General features: G+C 58.4%; 2 protein-coding genes across 10 annotated transcripts in view; one reads left to right on the top strand and one right to left on the bottom strand.

Moving 5' to 3' along the window:
* The window catches only part of UBAP2L (ubiquitin associated protein 2 like), a 31,479-nt gene extending 24,283 nt beyond the window's left edge, over positions 1–7,196 (bottom strand). For all 5 annotated transcript variants that reach the window (XM_075724547.1, XM_075724548.1, XM_075724550.1 and 2 more), the window contains exons 1-4: positions 7,157–7,196; positions 3,053–3,182; positions 2,397–2,474; positions 1,854–1,964 (exon numbers count right to left, since the gene is read on the bottom strand). In XM_075724547.1, the coding sequence (XP_075580662.1) occupies positions 1,854–1,964; positions 2,397–2,474; positions 3,053–3,142 (279 nt within the window). In that variant the 5' untranslated portion in view covers positions 3,143–3,182; positions 7,157–7,196. The remainder of the gene's footprint in view (positions 1–1,853; positions 1,965–2,396; positions 2,475–3,052; positions 3,183–7,156) is intronic.
* A 229-nt stretch (positions 7,197–7,425) lies between these two features.
* LTAP1 (lipid transport auxiliary protein 1) lies at positions 7,426–10,278 on the top strand. 5 transcript variants are annotated; one of them, XM_075724349.1, is made up of 7 exons: positions 7,426–7,519; positions 8,177–8,278; positions 8,537–8,645; positions 9,010–9,018; positions 9,258–9,424; positions 9,560–9,618; positions 10,042–10,278. In XM_075724349.1, exons 1-7 carry the CDS (start codon positions 7,451–7,453, stop codon positions 10,238–10,240), a joined length of 714 nt encoding a protein of 237 aa, XP_075580464.1. In that variant the 5' UTR covers positions 7,426–7,450; the 3' UTR covers positions 10,241–10,278. The 5 variants fall into 5 exon arrangements, with proteins under 5 accessions (XP_075580464.1, XP_075580462.1, XP_075580466.1 ...); XM_075724347.1 differs by lacking the exon at positions 9,010–9,018 and adding an exon at positions 8,898–8,951; XM_075724351.1 differs by lacking the exon at positions 8,177–8,278.
* The last annotated feature ends 5,124 nt before the right edge of the window (positions 10,279–15,402 follow it).

Genomic DNA, 15,402 nt, shown 5'->3' with positions numbered 1-15,402 from the left:
AAGTCATTGACAAACACTTGAAAACATAACTGGCAGACAAATAAACAGCTGGGTTTGGATGGCAACATGCAGGGACAGTGACAAAAAAAAAAAAAAAGAAGCACAAACTGTCTTCAAACCCAAGGCTGCTGAAGTCTCCATATGTATCTGGCTCAGAAGGAAATTTAGGAAAATATTTACTTTGAACATTGTAATTTTAAGCCAAATCTAACCCAATGCTAAGATCATTCCATCTCCTTTACTGTTTGAAATATGGTACGTTATGAGTAACTAGGTCAGCAGGTGAGCTGTCTTGATCATCACGGGAATATCTGAGCCGTTAGCAAGTCTGTCTCTTATCAGAAAATCCCCTTTACTGGACCACTGCACAAGCTGAACCCAGGCCAGCAGCAGCTCCAAGACTGCTGACCAATTACACTGCCTGTGCTCAGTGCTGCAGGTACCAGCCCACAGGCCCCCCATGGCACTGCAGGGTGGAGAAGTGGCAGGCACTCAAGGGCTTTGCTCTGCCAACTCCATTTCTGCCTCTACAAATCTTCTGCAGTAGCCATGCCTTGCCCTGCATCTCATGCTGCTGGGAGTTTCAGCTGCTCGAATAAAGCAGGTACTGCTACATAACGCGGTTTGCTGCACACTATCCTGGCTGCTGTTTTCACAAGCAACACGTTTATCTAGGAAATGCAATTGCTGGGATAGCAGGAGTTTGTCATTTAACTAGAAGCCGCCGGTTACAAGGGATGTGGAGGAAAATACAGTCATGGCAGAGCTTTGCCTCAGCAATGCACATTCATATCATCCCCCTTTCTAAAAGGATTTTCCAACAGCTATTTTGTTTGGTTGTCAATGGAAAGGGCTCTCTAAAGGCAAGGACGGACCCTTACATGCACTGTAATGAACTTGGCTGGTGCCAAAGCTAGCAAAGCATCTGACATCGGGGAGCAGCTACATTACACAGAATAAAGTCTGAGCTGTCCAGCTCATCCATCTACACTCAGGGCTAATAATGAGAAAAAAAAAAAAAATCAGCTAATGCATAATATTGTGAAGTGATGTTTAGAGCCTTCACTCTACAAAGAGTTGAATTGGCTTCAGCCAAACCAGGGTACAGGGAGGGTATGTTTGATCAGCAGCAGTTTGGAAGGATCTGATATTTGCAGGCTTTTTACTGGGCTGTAACAGAACTTGCATCTCTGCTGTCTTTGTCACAAAAATGAATGACATGCCACACACCAGGCAGAAGGTTCCTCCTAAGCAAGCGCTCACTTGTTCTCAGAGCTGACTTTGGCTTGCCTGAGACAGGCACCTGTGTGAGTGACAGCAGCCAAGCCTAACTCCACAGAAAACAAACAGCAAAAAGACCCTCAAAAACGTGGCATGGGCAGCGGTGTACAAGCCAGTCAGCGCATTGCTAAGAACCGAATGTTTAGGGCCAGAGACACAAAACTGCATTAGTCTAACAGAAATGAACCACAGCTGACACATACCTGCCTTTCAACACAAGTCACTTAGCCCTTGTGGGAAAAGATAAGTTACTTCAAGCTCACGGCAGTGTGAAAGCTTATACAGATGCCACTGTACTGTTGTCAGAGTGCTTGGATTCAAAAGGAATAGGAAGCAAACGGTTTACTGCATTTTCCCCTCTACTCCTTTGGGCCTGCTGACCACACTTGTATTCTGTGCAAGCCTACAGAGAGCAGCGTTAAGAAGCCAGGACACAATCACACTTTACATGCTACTTATGGAACTAATCAGTCATTTTGGCTCTTGTTATCTAGACACCACTCTATGTCTTGTCTCCAAATATGCAGTTACACTGAACTGGGCCTCACCAGATTTACAGGACCCAATCCTACCGTGTCCGGATTGCCCTCCAGCAGCACGTTGATAGCTCTGTTAACATCTCCGTTGCAGTCATGCAGAGCAATCACACACTCATCCTGGTTCTTGCCTGTGATGTCAATCAGCTGTAGAGAAGACAACACCACAGTCAGCACGTTCTAAACCAAGGCGGCACCAAATTCTCTATGAAACTCCTAGGAGGGAAGCAAGCTGAATCCCAAACCAGAAATCCTACAAAGAAATGTCAGGGTTTTGGAGTCTCCCCAGCTTCCTCAGCTTAATTATGTCCCCTCAATGAGAAGTAACTGAGAGTGGGAATTTCTGAGTTACCGCTGTTTCACCACAACCCACCCTACAACCTCCTTTTCTCAGGATAACATCATTCCCTGCATGCTGGTGCTCAACATGGCAGGCATTAGAGCCCCTGAAAAACAAGCCAGTCCAAGGAAATTCAGCGAGCAGCCAGCCACGTCCCTCCCACTCCCTGCAGCATTCACGGTATTCTTGACATCGATCTTGCCCTCCCATCAGGGTTCACCCTCACTTTCCACACTCACTTGTTTCACCTTCTCCTCAAAGTCAGCATCGTTGTGGTCCGAAATCATCTGTGCAAGTCGAATCTGTTCTGCAGTGGCCTAAAGAAATTGAATGGAAAGAGAGCATGGTTAGAGCAGCGTGTTTCCAACAAACCTTCCTTCAAAGGCCATACCGCTTCCCTGAGATATCTGGAAAGGAATCTATACGGTGAAGAAGAGGTGCAAACAAGGGTCAGAAGAAAGCAAGCTTCAGAGAGAAAGTCACGCAGAAGAGGAGCAAGCGAGGGGAGTCTGGAAGAAAGGGATGTACCGCCGGATGGCCTCGCAGCACCACGTGAGCGACAATCACCTAAACTACGACCATTTTGAGGCAGACCTTACCACCGCCAGAACGTCAAGACCCACTGCAGGCAGCTTCTCAGCCACTTGCGTTTATTAAAGTGAACAGGGAATGGTCAGATGGAAGTGAAAACAAATCTCAGCCCCGGCTCCCAGCTCGGAGGCACCGATGTGGAAACCCCACCGTCAGTGGCCGCCCAATTAACCTGGCTCTGTGAGCAGCACCCTGCAGCATGCGGGAAGTTCGTTAGGCCAAGCCCAGCCGTTAGCGCTGCACCAGGCAAGAGTGCCAGGTCTCCACCTCCAAGCTAACTGGTTTCCATGGACGCTGCTCTTACCTGCGGCCGCTGCTTGTGCTGTGTCTGGCTCTGTGTCTGTGTCTGCTCCCAGTTCCCCCGGGCTCGGTTAGTGCCCACCGATGTCATCATTTACAGTATATACAAATAACAGTATTTACAAGGTAGAACTCTGTGGTGGGTCAGGGGAAAAGAGAGAACAGACTGTTAGAAACCAAAAACAAAAGGCAGCACCAAGACTGAACGATCGCGTGGGCAAGGCAGCCAGTAAAGCTGTCGTGGGCCCCCACCCTCCCCGCCGCTTCCCCAAAAGCCATGGCAGGCCAGCCTACCATTTCCACGTGCCCCCAAGACAAAAAGGCCACTTGTACTTCTTGAGGTTTCTACATTGCTACCACAGCGGAGCGCTCCAAGTGAAACGTCACCTGCATCCAGGTGGGAGCGATCGGGACCCAGGAGCAGAAGTACGTGGGGTAAAGGGTTTAACAACTCTTTACGAAAATGCAAGTGTGTGAGTGGGCACAGATTTGCCATGGCTGGGGCCATTAGAGGCTAATTCAGCGATTAACTGAAGCAAGGAATGCTTGAAAAAAGCTCTAAAGAAACTTCACTTTGAGAGCAGAACATCTCAGAGCCACACATCAGCTACTTCCCCTTCTCCTTTCTTGCCTTCAGAGCAGGGGAAGCAAAAACATTCCAGTAATAAGTGGTGCTACAGGTTTGTGGGATACTCTTTTAAAAAAAATACCACCCTTGTAAAACTGCCCATTTTTGCTTGCTTCGATTATTCCCCAGAACTGAAAATATTGAGTTTTCTTCTACTGAGTATTCCAGACTAAAAAACTACCAAAAAAGTGAACTAGATGTCAACAAGTAGTAACAGCCAGTAACGTTGTTAGGAAACTGCCCGAGGCAAAAAATCCCAGTAAGAGTTCGGGCCATGGAGCATCCATAGCAAGTGGAGTTTTATAACCTCGCACTGGCCTTCAAGGGAAGACCGGACACTTAGACCAGGATCAGCACTGAGCAGTTTTACGCTGCCTATTGCCTCCCAGACACAAGGAATGCCAGGCACATCCCACAGCACTCGCCAGGACTTGCTATTTCCAAGCCCCTGCAATCACAATAATCGCAAACTTCACATTTTCGGATTTCGTTAGTAAGACTGCGATGCCTTCGTCCAAAGCAGCAGGGTCTGCTCCAGGTGCTGGTGCTGCAGGCAGATGCTTGGGACAAGGGAAGGAGCCACAAACAGAGTGTAAGAGCAGGGAGGAAACCCAAGCAAGCAAATCCGACCTGCAGTATACGATCTGAAACATTGCTTGTGAACACCAACGTGGCAGCACGGAGCAAGACCTGGTGTGCAAAGCAGGGAAAGCTCAGAAGCAGTGGTAGCAAACAGCCCTGTAAGAACTGGGGAGTCTTGTCAAAGTCCACAAGCGGAGGCCTCGACCAGGCTGAGAGACCTTTCCCAGAGAGCATGGGGACCCTAACGTCACTTTCGCACCATGGCTCAATGCACATGCCACCGCTCCTGCTCCCATCAGCGCCTAGTGTGTGTTTGTAGGCAAGTTTTCAAAAGCAATTGCTCCCATACCTTCCCACAAAACCTCAAAAGTTTGCCCTTTGGGGCCACCCATGCCTCGCGGTAACTTAAAAACACAGTTTTCCAGCTATACAGTGCCAAGGTTTCTTGTCAGGCAACAATCCAAGCTACCTGTCCAGTCACCAGGACCCCCTGAGGTGCGTGTGACACCAAGCAGATTTAAGGAAGAGCACCAAGCCTGGGCTTCACCCAAGGCAGAGCAGACAAAGCCTCCTGGGCTACGCAGCCATCCCTCCCACACTCCATGCAGGCTCCTTCCCCACAGTATTTATTTTCACTCTCCACCACTACGTCTCTTCCAGTTCTAAGTGTTTGACGCACAAACAAGTTATCATATTAAACCAATTTGACAGCAGAACTGCAGGCCCAGAGGGAAGCAATCCTGCACGTTTGCAGTAACTTAATCTGCAATTTCAATAGGATACAGGTCCAGCAGTCTGCTGCCCCGAACCTTTGTGCAGTGGCTGGGCATTGTTCAACAGCTGCCATGCTCTGCTCTGCCCAGCTGCATTCCTGCCACGATTAAATCATTCTTATTTTTTTTTTCTTTAACACGCAAAACGCACAAAAAACCCCATCTATTATAGAGATATCAGCCAGGCCCTGACTCTGCTAAGACTGTTGGGTAAGCAGGCGTCCCCATAAAACACCCCATGTGCTGCATTGAGGGAAGATGACTCGGCTGCTGAAAATTTATTCCTCAATCGTATAAATTCAGTATAGCTCATGGGCAACATTTAACTGCAAATCTTGGTTTTTCTGACACTTGAACTCGCCCTGCACTGAAGTAACATTAATATGAGTTTACTGGTTCAAAGCAGTTTTCATCAAAAGTGGTTTGTGGGTTTTTTTCCCCCTCAAAGAGCAAACCCATATACATTCACCAAGAGAGATGTAATAAAAAAGGGCAACTTCAGCCAAAGTGAATCGTGGCTGATCCACACCAGAGAAACATCGTTAAACCAGGTGAACGCTTACATTTCGAGACAACGGGAAAGCAGTGCATTCATACAGGGTTTAGGGAAAACAAAAAGCTTCATAGCTACAGGTTACAACACCTTTTCTTCAAAGAAGCTGCAAGTAAACATGCTGCGCTTTGTCGTCACCCCTTTTCCTTTTCAGACTACACCGCCACTCGCCTTCCACGTCTAGAGAGGAGAGAATCTCAGCGACACGAAACGTGAAGTGCGGAGTCTCCAGAAAAAGAGGTGATACAGAAACGTAACAAACTGTTTATTTTATTAGAAATTTCAGGTAAGTTACAATTTTAGAACAAGAATCTGTCGGTCACATCCACTATCCCCGGCTGTGTCAGACCTGCCGGCTGATGCTGGGCGAGTCCTGGCACATCCCAACCTCAGTTTCCCTTATCTGTTAACACAGAAAATTGGTATTGCCGTTTCCCTCCGACAAAGCTTAATTAACACGTGCAAAAGGCTCCAAAGGAAAGGACCACAGAGGGTCAAGCACTCAGAAAGATTTTCCTGCAATGTGGGGCAGAACAAGCACCCGAAGGAGCCCGATGCGGGGGGCTGGTTTATCAGTGTTACCATTTTTCCTCTGGAGCAAACGCATTGCAGCTGCAAACCGAATAACTCCCGTGTGTGCAGAGTACAAGATTTTGGGGGCGGGAGGGGGGAAGCCCCCGGATATACCATCAGAGACCCCAGACTGGTACCGATGTGCAGCGCTTTATTGGGAAGACTCACCGGCCGGTGCTGCCGCCCGGGAGCACGCAGGCAAAGCGCCCCAAAACCGGCACGGAGCCAAGCGCCACGCACGGGACCTCGAGCGGGGCAGACGCCGGCGGGCCGGGATTGCTCCAGGACTACCGCACCGGCACCGCCCGGGAATCCCGCGTGGGCCGCGGGAACCCGCCCCGCACCGACGGGCCGCCACCGGTCACGGCCCCCGGGGCGCTGCCGAAGAAAGGGTGCCGGAGGCGGGCCCGCTCACACGCGGGGAGCCCCGAGAGCTCGGCGGTAGCGGGGCGGCGCGGCCCCATTGTTACCGCCGGCAGCGGCGGGGCCGGGCGGGCCCCGGGAGCACGGCAGGGCCGGAACCGCCCGGTCCCGCGGCCCAGCAGGCCCGGCGGCCCAGCCCGCGGCAGACAATGGGGGCGAGCGGCCGGAGGGAACCGGAGGCGGGCGGAGGGGGCGGCCCGCGGGGCCGGGCGGGAGCCCCCGCGGCGGCGCGGCGCCAGGCCGGGCCCGCACCCGGGAGGCGGGCAAGCGCGGGCCGCTTCCGCCCTCATGGCCGCGGCCGCCATTCCCCCCCCCTCCGCCCGCCTCCAGCCCGCCCGCCCGCCCTCACCTGCGGCGGCCGCGCTCTACGCCAGCCCCCGGCTGCGACCCGGCCCACTAGGCCGCACGGGGCCCGGCGGCGGGGCGCGGCGGCCGCCCCCGGAGCAAAGCGGAGCGGCGGGGCCGGGCGGGCGGCGGCGGGGCCGGGCGGGCCGAGGGGAGCGCGGCGGTGGCGGGGACGACGATAGGGAAAGGGGAGGGGGGAGGGCGGGATTTAAAGGGGCCGCGCGCAGTTACCGGAGCCGCCGCCGCCTCCGCGCAGCCAACTTTACCTGGGTCTCACCACACTGACAACTACCAGCGGCGCCCGCCCCCATCACGTGGCGAGGGCGCGGGGGCGGGGCCTCCCCGGCTTCACCCACGTGACTCTCCGGGCTGGGGGGGAAGCGCTCCCCTGGCGGTACGCGTGTGTGACGCGCAGCGGCGCGCCGCGTCACGTGGGAGCGGGGCTTGGCTCTCTCCTGTCACGTGGCGGGGGTGCGGAGAGGCTTCGTTGGCCGCCATGTTGTGCGGCCCCGGGCTGGGCCGGGGATGGCGGGGGCCGGCAGTAACTGGCTCTCCGGGGTCAATGTGGTGCTGGTGATGGCCTACGGCAGCCTGGTGAGCCCGGGGGGACGGGGGCGGGCCCAGGGGAACGGGCCTGGCGTGTCCGGGGAGCCGAGGCTCCTGTGAGGCCGGGCCCGGGGTGTCCGTGGGGCTCCTGTGAAGCCACTCCCCGGGGTTTCCGTGGGGCTCCCGCCCGTGGGGCTGGGACGTCCGTAGAGTTTGGCCTGGGGTGTCCGTGGGGCCCTTGTGAGGCCGGTCCCGGGGTGTCTGACGGGCCCCTGTGAGGCCAGGGTGTCCGTGGGGCTGGACCTGGGGTGTGGGACCCCCATGAAGCCAGGCCCGAGAGACACGTCCCAGGGTATCCGTGGGGAACTCCCCTAGAGCCGGACTCGGGGCCCTCACAGGGCTGGGCTGGAGCACCCGTAGGGTCCTGGCGGCTGTGGGGCAGGGAGAGGATGTGAGTAGGAGCCTCTGTGGAGGCTGGGGTGTTTGTGGGGCCGGCCTGGGTGTCCGTGGGGCTCCTGATGGGCTGAACAGGAGCCCCTGTGCTTGCCGGGTTTGGGGGGGGTCTGTGGGGCCCCGTGGTTGCTCGGCCTGGGGTGTCCACGGGGTTGGGAACCAGGCATCAGCGGGGCTGGCCCAGGCTGGCCGTGAGACCCCCCCTGGGGTGCCACTCGGTGCGGCTAACTTCTGTCCCTGCTGTGGCTCCAGGTCTTCGTGCTGCTGTTCATCTTTGTGAAACGCCAGATCATGCGCTTCGCCATGAAGTCCCGCCGTGGCCCCCATGTGCCTGTCGGACAGCATGCACCCAAGGTGGGTGCACATGGCCCCGCGGTGGGGACGTGCCCTCCCTCCCCGCACCCACAGACCTGTCCATGCCTGGAGGGGCAGGCAGGGTCTGCTTCAAAATCAGATGTTTCCAGGAGCTGCCACCTTGGTGTGGTGATGGGCAGCTAAGAGAGGGAGTGGGTTTATTTCAGAGGGCCCCCAGGACATGACTGTTATCATCCTTGTGATCCCACAAACAAAGCCAGTGCTCTGTAAACATGGGGCTTTTTCCCCACTGTGTAGGATTTAAAGGAAGAAATCGACATTCGACTGTCGAGGGTGCAAGACATCAAGTACGAGCCCCGGTTGTTGGCTGAGGACGACAGCAGGCTTCTGCAGCTGGAGGCACAAGGTACCCTCTCTCACTGCGTGTCAGTCAGAGGCCACCACAGGCACCGTCCAGTGCTTGTCCCGCTATGGCAGATCATTCCCCTGGGGCCAAGTCGCGTCACTGCCCTCTCTTGTCGGCTGTCCTGTCGCAGTGTGGCGTTTGGCAAGCTGATACGAGCTGGTGTCTCTGCACTTTGCTCCTATCCGCTTTCCCCACCTCCCTCCCGCTGCCGGTGGTTTGCAGAGCTTTCAGTTTGGGTTTTCTCTTTGCCAGGCTGCTATAACTACCTGTACAGGATGAAGGCGCTGGATGCGATCAGAACATCTGGTAAGGGAGCTCAGGGCAGGAGTGGGAGGGGAAGGGTGGAGAGAGCCTGTGTGTGGAGGAAATAAGGGTGCCAGCAGCCTCATGATAAGGTTCAAGGTCCTTGCTTGGGAATAGCAGTCACTTATCCCGCCCGGGGCTGGCAGGCTGAGGGTCTGCTTTGCTCACACATTGGGAGCAGTCAGCAAACAGAGGCAGCAGATGTGATGGGAATTTAATTAGCCGCCAACTTCTGACGTTGTCTGTGGGTGAACACAATGGTTTTGACCTGCGCTTCAGCCGGTTGTATTATGCCTTTTTATTTTCCAGAAATCCCATTTCACGCAGAGGGCCGGTACCCAAAGTCTTTAATAGGGAAGAACTTCTGTGCCTATCTGCTGGAACTGCGGAATTCCAGCACCTCCTTCAAAGGCATCCGCAAAGCCTTGATTGACACCTTGCTGGATGGGTACGAGAGTGCCCGCTACGGCACCGGGGTAAGTGCCAGCACCGCTTCACCCCACCCCCACAGCAGCGCAGGGGCCTGTTCCTGCACTCCAGTCTGATGGCTGGACTGAGGTCATGCTGTAACCTCAGCTGGGTTTTTCAAGGCCTTTTCTGTTTGCGTCCAGGTCTTTGGGAAACCGGAATATCTGCAGTACCAGGATGCTCTGAACGAGCTGGCAAACATGTAAGTGTTACTGCCTGGGTGTGTAGCTGGGGTGCAGTGGTGGCTTCTCGTGCCCCAGCAGCCCGTCGTGGACATGTGAACAGAGACGGGTTTTGGGGCAAAACCCAGCCTCTGAGACATGGGCAGTTTACGCCTGTCTGTCCTTCCAGGTTTACTTACTCCTTACAGCCCGTCTGTTAATGCGGTTTTGGGTTTGGTACTCGGTCACAGTCCACGTTCCTTGTGCTGGCCGCTTTGAGCCAGGGACCTCACACAGGCTCCAGATGTGGCACCCGCAGAAGTGCCAGCTTTGGGTTTCAAAACCATGGCGAGCGCCGTCATCCTGAGGGCAGATCTGCCTGGTGTTGGACAGATGGACGCAATGGTTGAGTGGCTCCTCTGGGGCGGGTGGCAGCTGTGATGGTTCCTTTCCTCTCCCTGCAGGACCAAGGCCCGGGGAGGCAGCAGCCAGCGGCAGCACCAGTCAGCAGCGAAGGACCTCACCCTCTCCCCCGAAGTCTCCAACCCCGCCACCATCCAGGTCACCTACCTGCCTTCCAACCAGAAGAGCAAACGTGCCAAACACTTCCTGGAGCTGAAGAGCTTCAAGGACAACTACAACACGCTGGAGAGCACCCTGTGAGCTGCACAGGGAGCACTGCTCCAGGGACCTGCCATGAGCAGAGTCCCTTGCTGGGTGCAGCTGGTGTCCTGGGCGGGTTTTGGCTGCAGTTTGGCGCGCAGGCAGCGTTGGGAGGAAGCGGTTGCGCTCTTGGGTCTCCCTCTTGCACGACGTTGGAGATCGTCGTGTGGCGGAGGCTCCGTTTCAGTTGGTGGAGCTCGGCCCTCGCCAGGAGCCTGTTTGAAAGCAGCGCGCCCGCCTGCTGAACCTGGAGGGGATCAGCCTGTGCAGCCGCCTCCACAGCAGGTTTGGGACACGCTTCAGGCTTGAGGCTTTGAGTCTAGCAACATCTTGGAGCCCTGGCCCTGTGAATAAACTTTGATTAGCTTTAGCTTATTTATAAAAGACGTCGATCCCAGCCAGTGCTCTCCACCTGTCCTCCTTCCCCGTGGCAGGGCTGATGCTGTCTGTCCATCCTGTCTGCGTGGGTCTTGGGCTCTGGAGCCACTCATCTGTTCTTTCCAAAGGGCGAATGCTCTTTTCCCCATGGCACCGTCGCTGCCTGCTGCTCTGGGCCAGGTGTGCCCAGCCTGCCTGTGTGCCCGGGCCGTGCACCGGGGTGCCTGGACAGAATGTAAATAGTTTGGTGGCCAGTTCTCAGCTGCAGTGGCTGAGGTGTCTCTTTGGGCTGCGGTTTCTACTCTTTCTCCTGCAACTGGGCATTTGGGGACGTCTCAGGCAGACAAATACCAGCTTCGGAGGTCCTGGCTGTCCTGCCAAGGGGGTGTTTTCTCCCACTCTCACCAGCGCCTCGTGCCAGCGGCTGCCGAGCCCCCGGGGGTGAGAGCTCGCAGCCCCCAACTTGACATCTGTGTCCAGCCAGGCCGCCAGCAGCACCCGCTGCTCACCAGTCACCGCAGTGTGCACCATGTGGGGCAGGGACCCCTGCCCCTCGCCTGGGCCTCTGCACTCTTTTTAATTGCTGTTTAATAAAATGACAGTTAATCCTGAGCAGGATGCGTGCCGTCAGCCTCCGATCTGACTGCAGGGAGCCCATTCCATGTGCCACACCTGTCCCTGTGCTGCTGCCACGGTAACCGGGCTGCCGTTAACGGTGCAGAGGTCGGTTGTGGGGTCCCCTGTGGCACCGGCCATGGCAGCAGCAGGCAGCCAGACCCCTTGGCTGTGGCGGGAGGAGGTGGGATGGGGCAGCTGGTAGGGAGGTGGCTGTCCTGGGGCTCCCAGCAGCGGTTGGGGACAGTGGGGTGCAACATCCCCCTCGTGTGGGTCAAACACTGCCCCCCGCCCCCCCCAAACTCATTGCTTTGGTTGCAGGCCCTGGCGAAGGGGAGCACCCATGCAAGGCTGCTGGAGAGGTAGAGCTGGCAAAGGGAGCCCCGGGGGCTGAGCCCCCTGTGCTGGCAGCAGCAGGCGAGGGGGAGCCGCGGCATGGGGCGGGCGGGGGCCCAGCCCTGTGCGCAGGCTGGGCGGGCCGGGTGCTGGCATCCCGCTGGCACCCTGTCCTGCCTGCCCCGTGTCCCCACAGCTGTGGGCAGGCAGCCGGGGGGCACCCGCAGTGCTGGGAGAGGATCTGGGCCGCAGCCCGTGGGGTGATGCAGCAGAGAATGGAGTTGGAGCTGCGCCTCGCTGGCAAAGAGCAGACAGCGGTGAGGCCAGGCGTGTGTCGGGCATGGCCGGGTGTGCCCAAGCCCTGTGCCACCAGGGTTGGGTGCTCCCCTTGTCCCCCAGTTACCACATCCTGGGGCTGACGGCAAGTCGGGAGGATGGTGGGGTTCAGCACCAGCTCCTGTGCCCGGCAGGTCCGCCGAGCCGTGTTGCACCGGCTCCTCCAGGACGAGCACCAGCAGCACGAGCGGGAGCTGCGCCAGCTTGGAAAAGCCTTCTATGTGGAGCGGCTGTGAGCGCCTGACCTGGCAGGCTCAGCACCGGCCTGGCATCACCCGGTTTCCTGGCTGAGAATAAAACATGTTGAGCAAGATGGGGTCTGCGTCTGCTGCGTGCTGGGATGTGGGACAGCCCTGGGTGGAGGTGGAGGGAAGGGGCAGCCCAGCATGATCGCCGTGGCTGGGATCTGGCAATGTTGCCCATGACCCCATGCGCGCTGGATCTTGCACGTGCGATCCCGGCCGTGGCCACGCCAGGAGATGGCAGCACAGCCAGTCTGCCTTTGCCAGCCCTGCATGCTCTGCAGCTGGGTCCCGCTCCTGGCACGGGTCCTGCCATGCTGTGCCGGTATTGGCCACGTGCTCCTGTCCCCTGCGGCACGGTGCTCACGGCCATGCGGCACAACCCTGCAGGAGAGGAGCCTGGCCAGGCTGGGTGTGATGCTCCCTGGCCCCACTCGCTGTCCAGGCACCCCTGAACCCCCGTCTGCTTGCCAACTGGGGGGGCCCCATCCCCCGCCTCCCATCCCTGCTGCCTGCACCTGACCTTGGTGTCTCCCGGCCCCAGGGCCTATCAGTGCCTGCCCTGGCTCTTCTTATTGACAGGGCTGGGGGCCGCTGGGCTGGCACCCCCCGCCAACGGCCCTTCATTAGCTGGGTTGTCGGGTTGCATCACATCAGCTGCCACTGCGTGCGCGCCCCTGGCTGCCAGCACTGTGCTGCTGCCACATGTGTCCCTGCCACACCGCTGCCACCCTCCCCGCATGGCCCTGCCGCCCTGCTGCCGCCTCTGTGGGGCTGCAGCCCCTGGTCCCCCATCCCGGGCAGGCAGCGGGGTAGGGGCTGTGCCCCCGTCCCCCCGTGGCACTCAGGGCTCTGGCTGCCCCACATCCTGCCCCATTGGGCCCCCCAAAATTTGGGCCCCTGCAGAGTCCCCCAGTGCGATTCACAAGGTTGTTGCGTCCCACTGCTGGCATGGCATGGAGAGACACATGCCCCCAGCATCCCAAAAGACCCCGTGTACCCTCGTATCTGGACGCCGCCAGCCAGGTCCCAGCAGCCGCCCCAGAGCGGGTCTGGGGTCCTGCCTTTGTCACCCAGCTGTGTCCAGCATGGGGGTCCACATCTGCATGAGGGACGGGGCAGGGTAACAGGTGGTCACCTCCTCTGGCCGCCCCGTGGAGCAAATGCTCCTGCAGAAAGGGGGTCCCAGCAGCTCCCCCAAAGCGAGGGGACAGCGACACAGGAGGAGGGAATGTGGGGCACAGCCCCCCAAGCACCATTTGGGGCTCATCCTTGGGCAGAGTCACAGACAGTCCCTCAGCATTGCAGAGCCTGCCGGGATGGGGCCGGCTTCCCAGTATTGACAGCCCCGCTAATGACGGCGAAGTGTGACCGGGGGCAGGAGCAGGCGGTGCAGGGCCATCGACCCATATTGACCAGCAGCGCTCAGCGGCAAGGGCACGGAGGTCTGTGGAGGGGGCAGGGGACGCCGATGGGTGGTAATTAATGGGAACGAGGCCACGTGTGTGGGGCCAGGGCACTCACTGGCTGCATCCCCCCGCTGGGTGCAGCTGAGCACGGTTATAAATGGTGGCTGGGTGGCCCCTGAGCCAGACCGCTGAGGAGCCCCCTGAGCCGGCTCAGGTAAGGCAGTGACGGACGTGGGGTCCCCTCGGCCCCGGGTGCGCAGGGCTGGGTGGGCAGCGCTTCCCACCATGCTGTGCCATGCCATGCCGTGGCCCGCCAGTCCATGACATGTTGTGCCATGGCGTGCCGTGCCATGCCATGCCATGCTGTGCTGTGCCACACTAGGAGACTGTGCCCACACTGCCTTGCTCCTGCTTCATCCCCGCTGCAAGACGCCTCCTGCTCAGGCACCAGATCCCAGAGCATCCCAATGCCGGTGTGGCCGTCCAAGCAGGCTCCGGGCCTCCGCGGTGCTGCCAGTGCGGTGCCCTGGGGGGGTCCTGGCCAGGCAAACAGCAAGAAGGTAACCCACCCCCCTGCTCTCAGCCTCTCCTTCTCTCCTTCTCTTGCAGGGAGCTGAGCCCCAGGTCCCATCTGCCTCCGCCTGCCCCTGCCTCTGTCTGATATGTTTGATATTAGGTTGTTTTATTGGAAAACCAACTAAATATCAAACATATTCTTACAGCGCCAGGGATGCCCAGCACCGACCCGGCGAGATGCTGCCTGTGCCCTCCCACGGGCAGGGGGGAGCGTGGGGGATCCCTCTGCGCCGCTTCCCGCGCCCCCTGCCCACCCTCTCGCTGCCGCAATAAAACCCGTCTGCCTGCACCGCGCGCCTGTCTCTGCGGGGCCGGGTAGAGGGAGCCGGGAGCTGCCATCCCCGGGTGGCCGGCAAAGGTTTGGGATGGCGGCGGGGTCAGCGCTCACCACCTGTCCGCCTGCTCACGCCTGGGATGATCCCAGGATGAAGGCACGTGGCCCTGTGCCCACCGCTGGCTCCGCTGCCCCGGTGCATGGGGTTATTTATGGCTCCCAGGGCATGGAGGTGGCCCTTTGTGGGCACCCGTCCCTCCTGGCACCCTGCCCACGAAGCAAGGAGCTGCCACCGGGGTCAATCTCTGTCTCCTGGCTTCCTGGGTGCTGACCCCCTCAACCTCCAAAATCTATCCCCAGATGGGAGAAGTGGGTCTCCCCCGTGAGACATCCCAGCCTGGCTCGCAGGGCTGGCAGGACCTCGTGGCGGGCGCGAGGAGGCTGCTAATCCCCCGGCTGCATAGGAAGTGCTGCTGCTCTCCCTGAGAATTCCTCCCTGCGCCTGGGGAATTTGCTCCTCCAGCTGCCAACAGCATCTTCTGCCTCACTGCCAAGGACCAGCGTGGCCAGAGCCGGGCTCAGGGCTCAGCAGGCTCCTGGGTGGCTCTTCCCTGGGTTTTGGGCTTGGCTCCCCCTGCTATTCCCTGCTGAGCCAAACAATTCGGGCCAGGGGCTGCTGCTAAGCCCCTGCTCTTAAAATAGTACCGGGCTGAGCTTGCCCTTTTCCATGCTGCCCACAGGCACGGGTAAATGTCAGCCTGGGGGCCACCAAAACATCCCGAGACACCAGTGGGCTGCAAACTGGGGGGGGCTTCAATGCTGGTGCCACATGGACCCGGCTCGATGCCTGCCCAGTGAGGGGGGTGCCGGGTGGGAGCACGGTGTCCCTGTGACACCAGCCAGGGTGTCCCATTGCATGGCAGGGGGGTGTGGGTGGCCGGGACAATGCGGGACCCCCCGCTCGCAGATCTGCCGCTGCTTTTTATAACCACCTCA

The sequence above is a fragment of the Pelecanus crispus genome, chromosome 22, assembly GCF_030463565.1.
Source record: "Pelecanus crispus isolate bPelCri1 chromosome 22, bPelCri1.pri, whole genome shotgun sequence".
Lineage (NCBI taxonomy): Eukaryota > Metazoa > Chordata > Aves > Pelecaniformes > Pelecanidae > Pelecanus > Pelecanus crispus.
The sequence above is the reverse complement of the archived record's forward strand: the minus strand, read 5'-3'. Positions and strand labels throughout refer to the sequence as shown.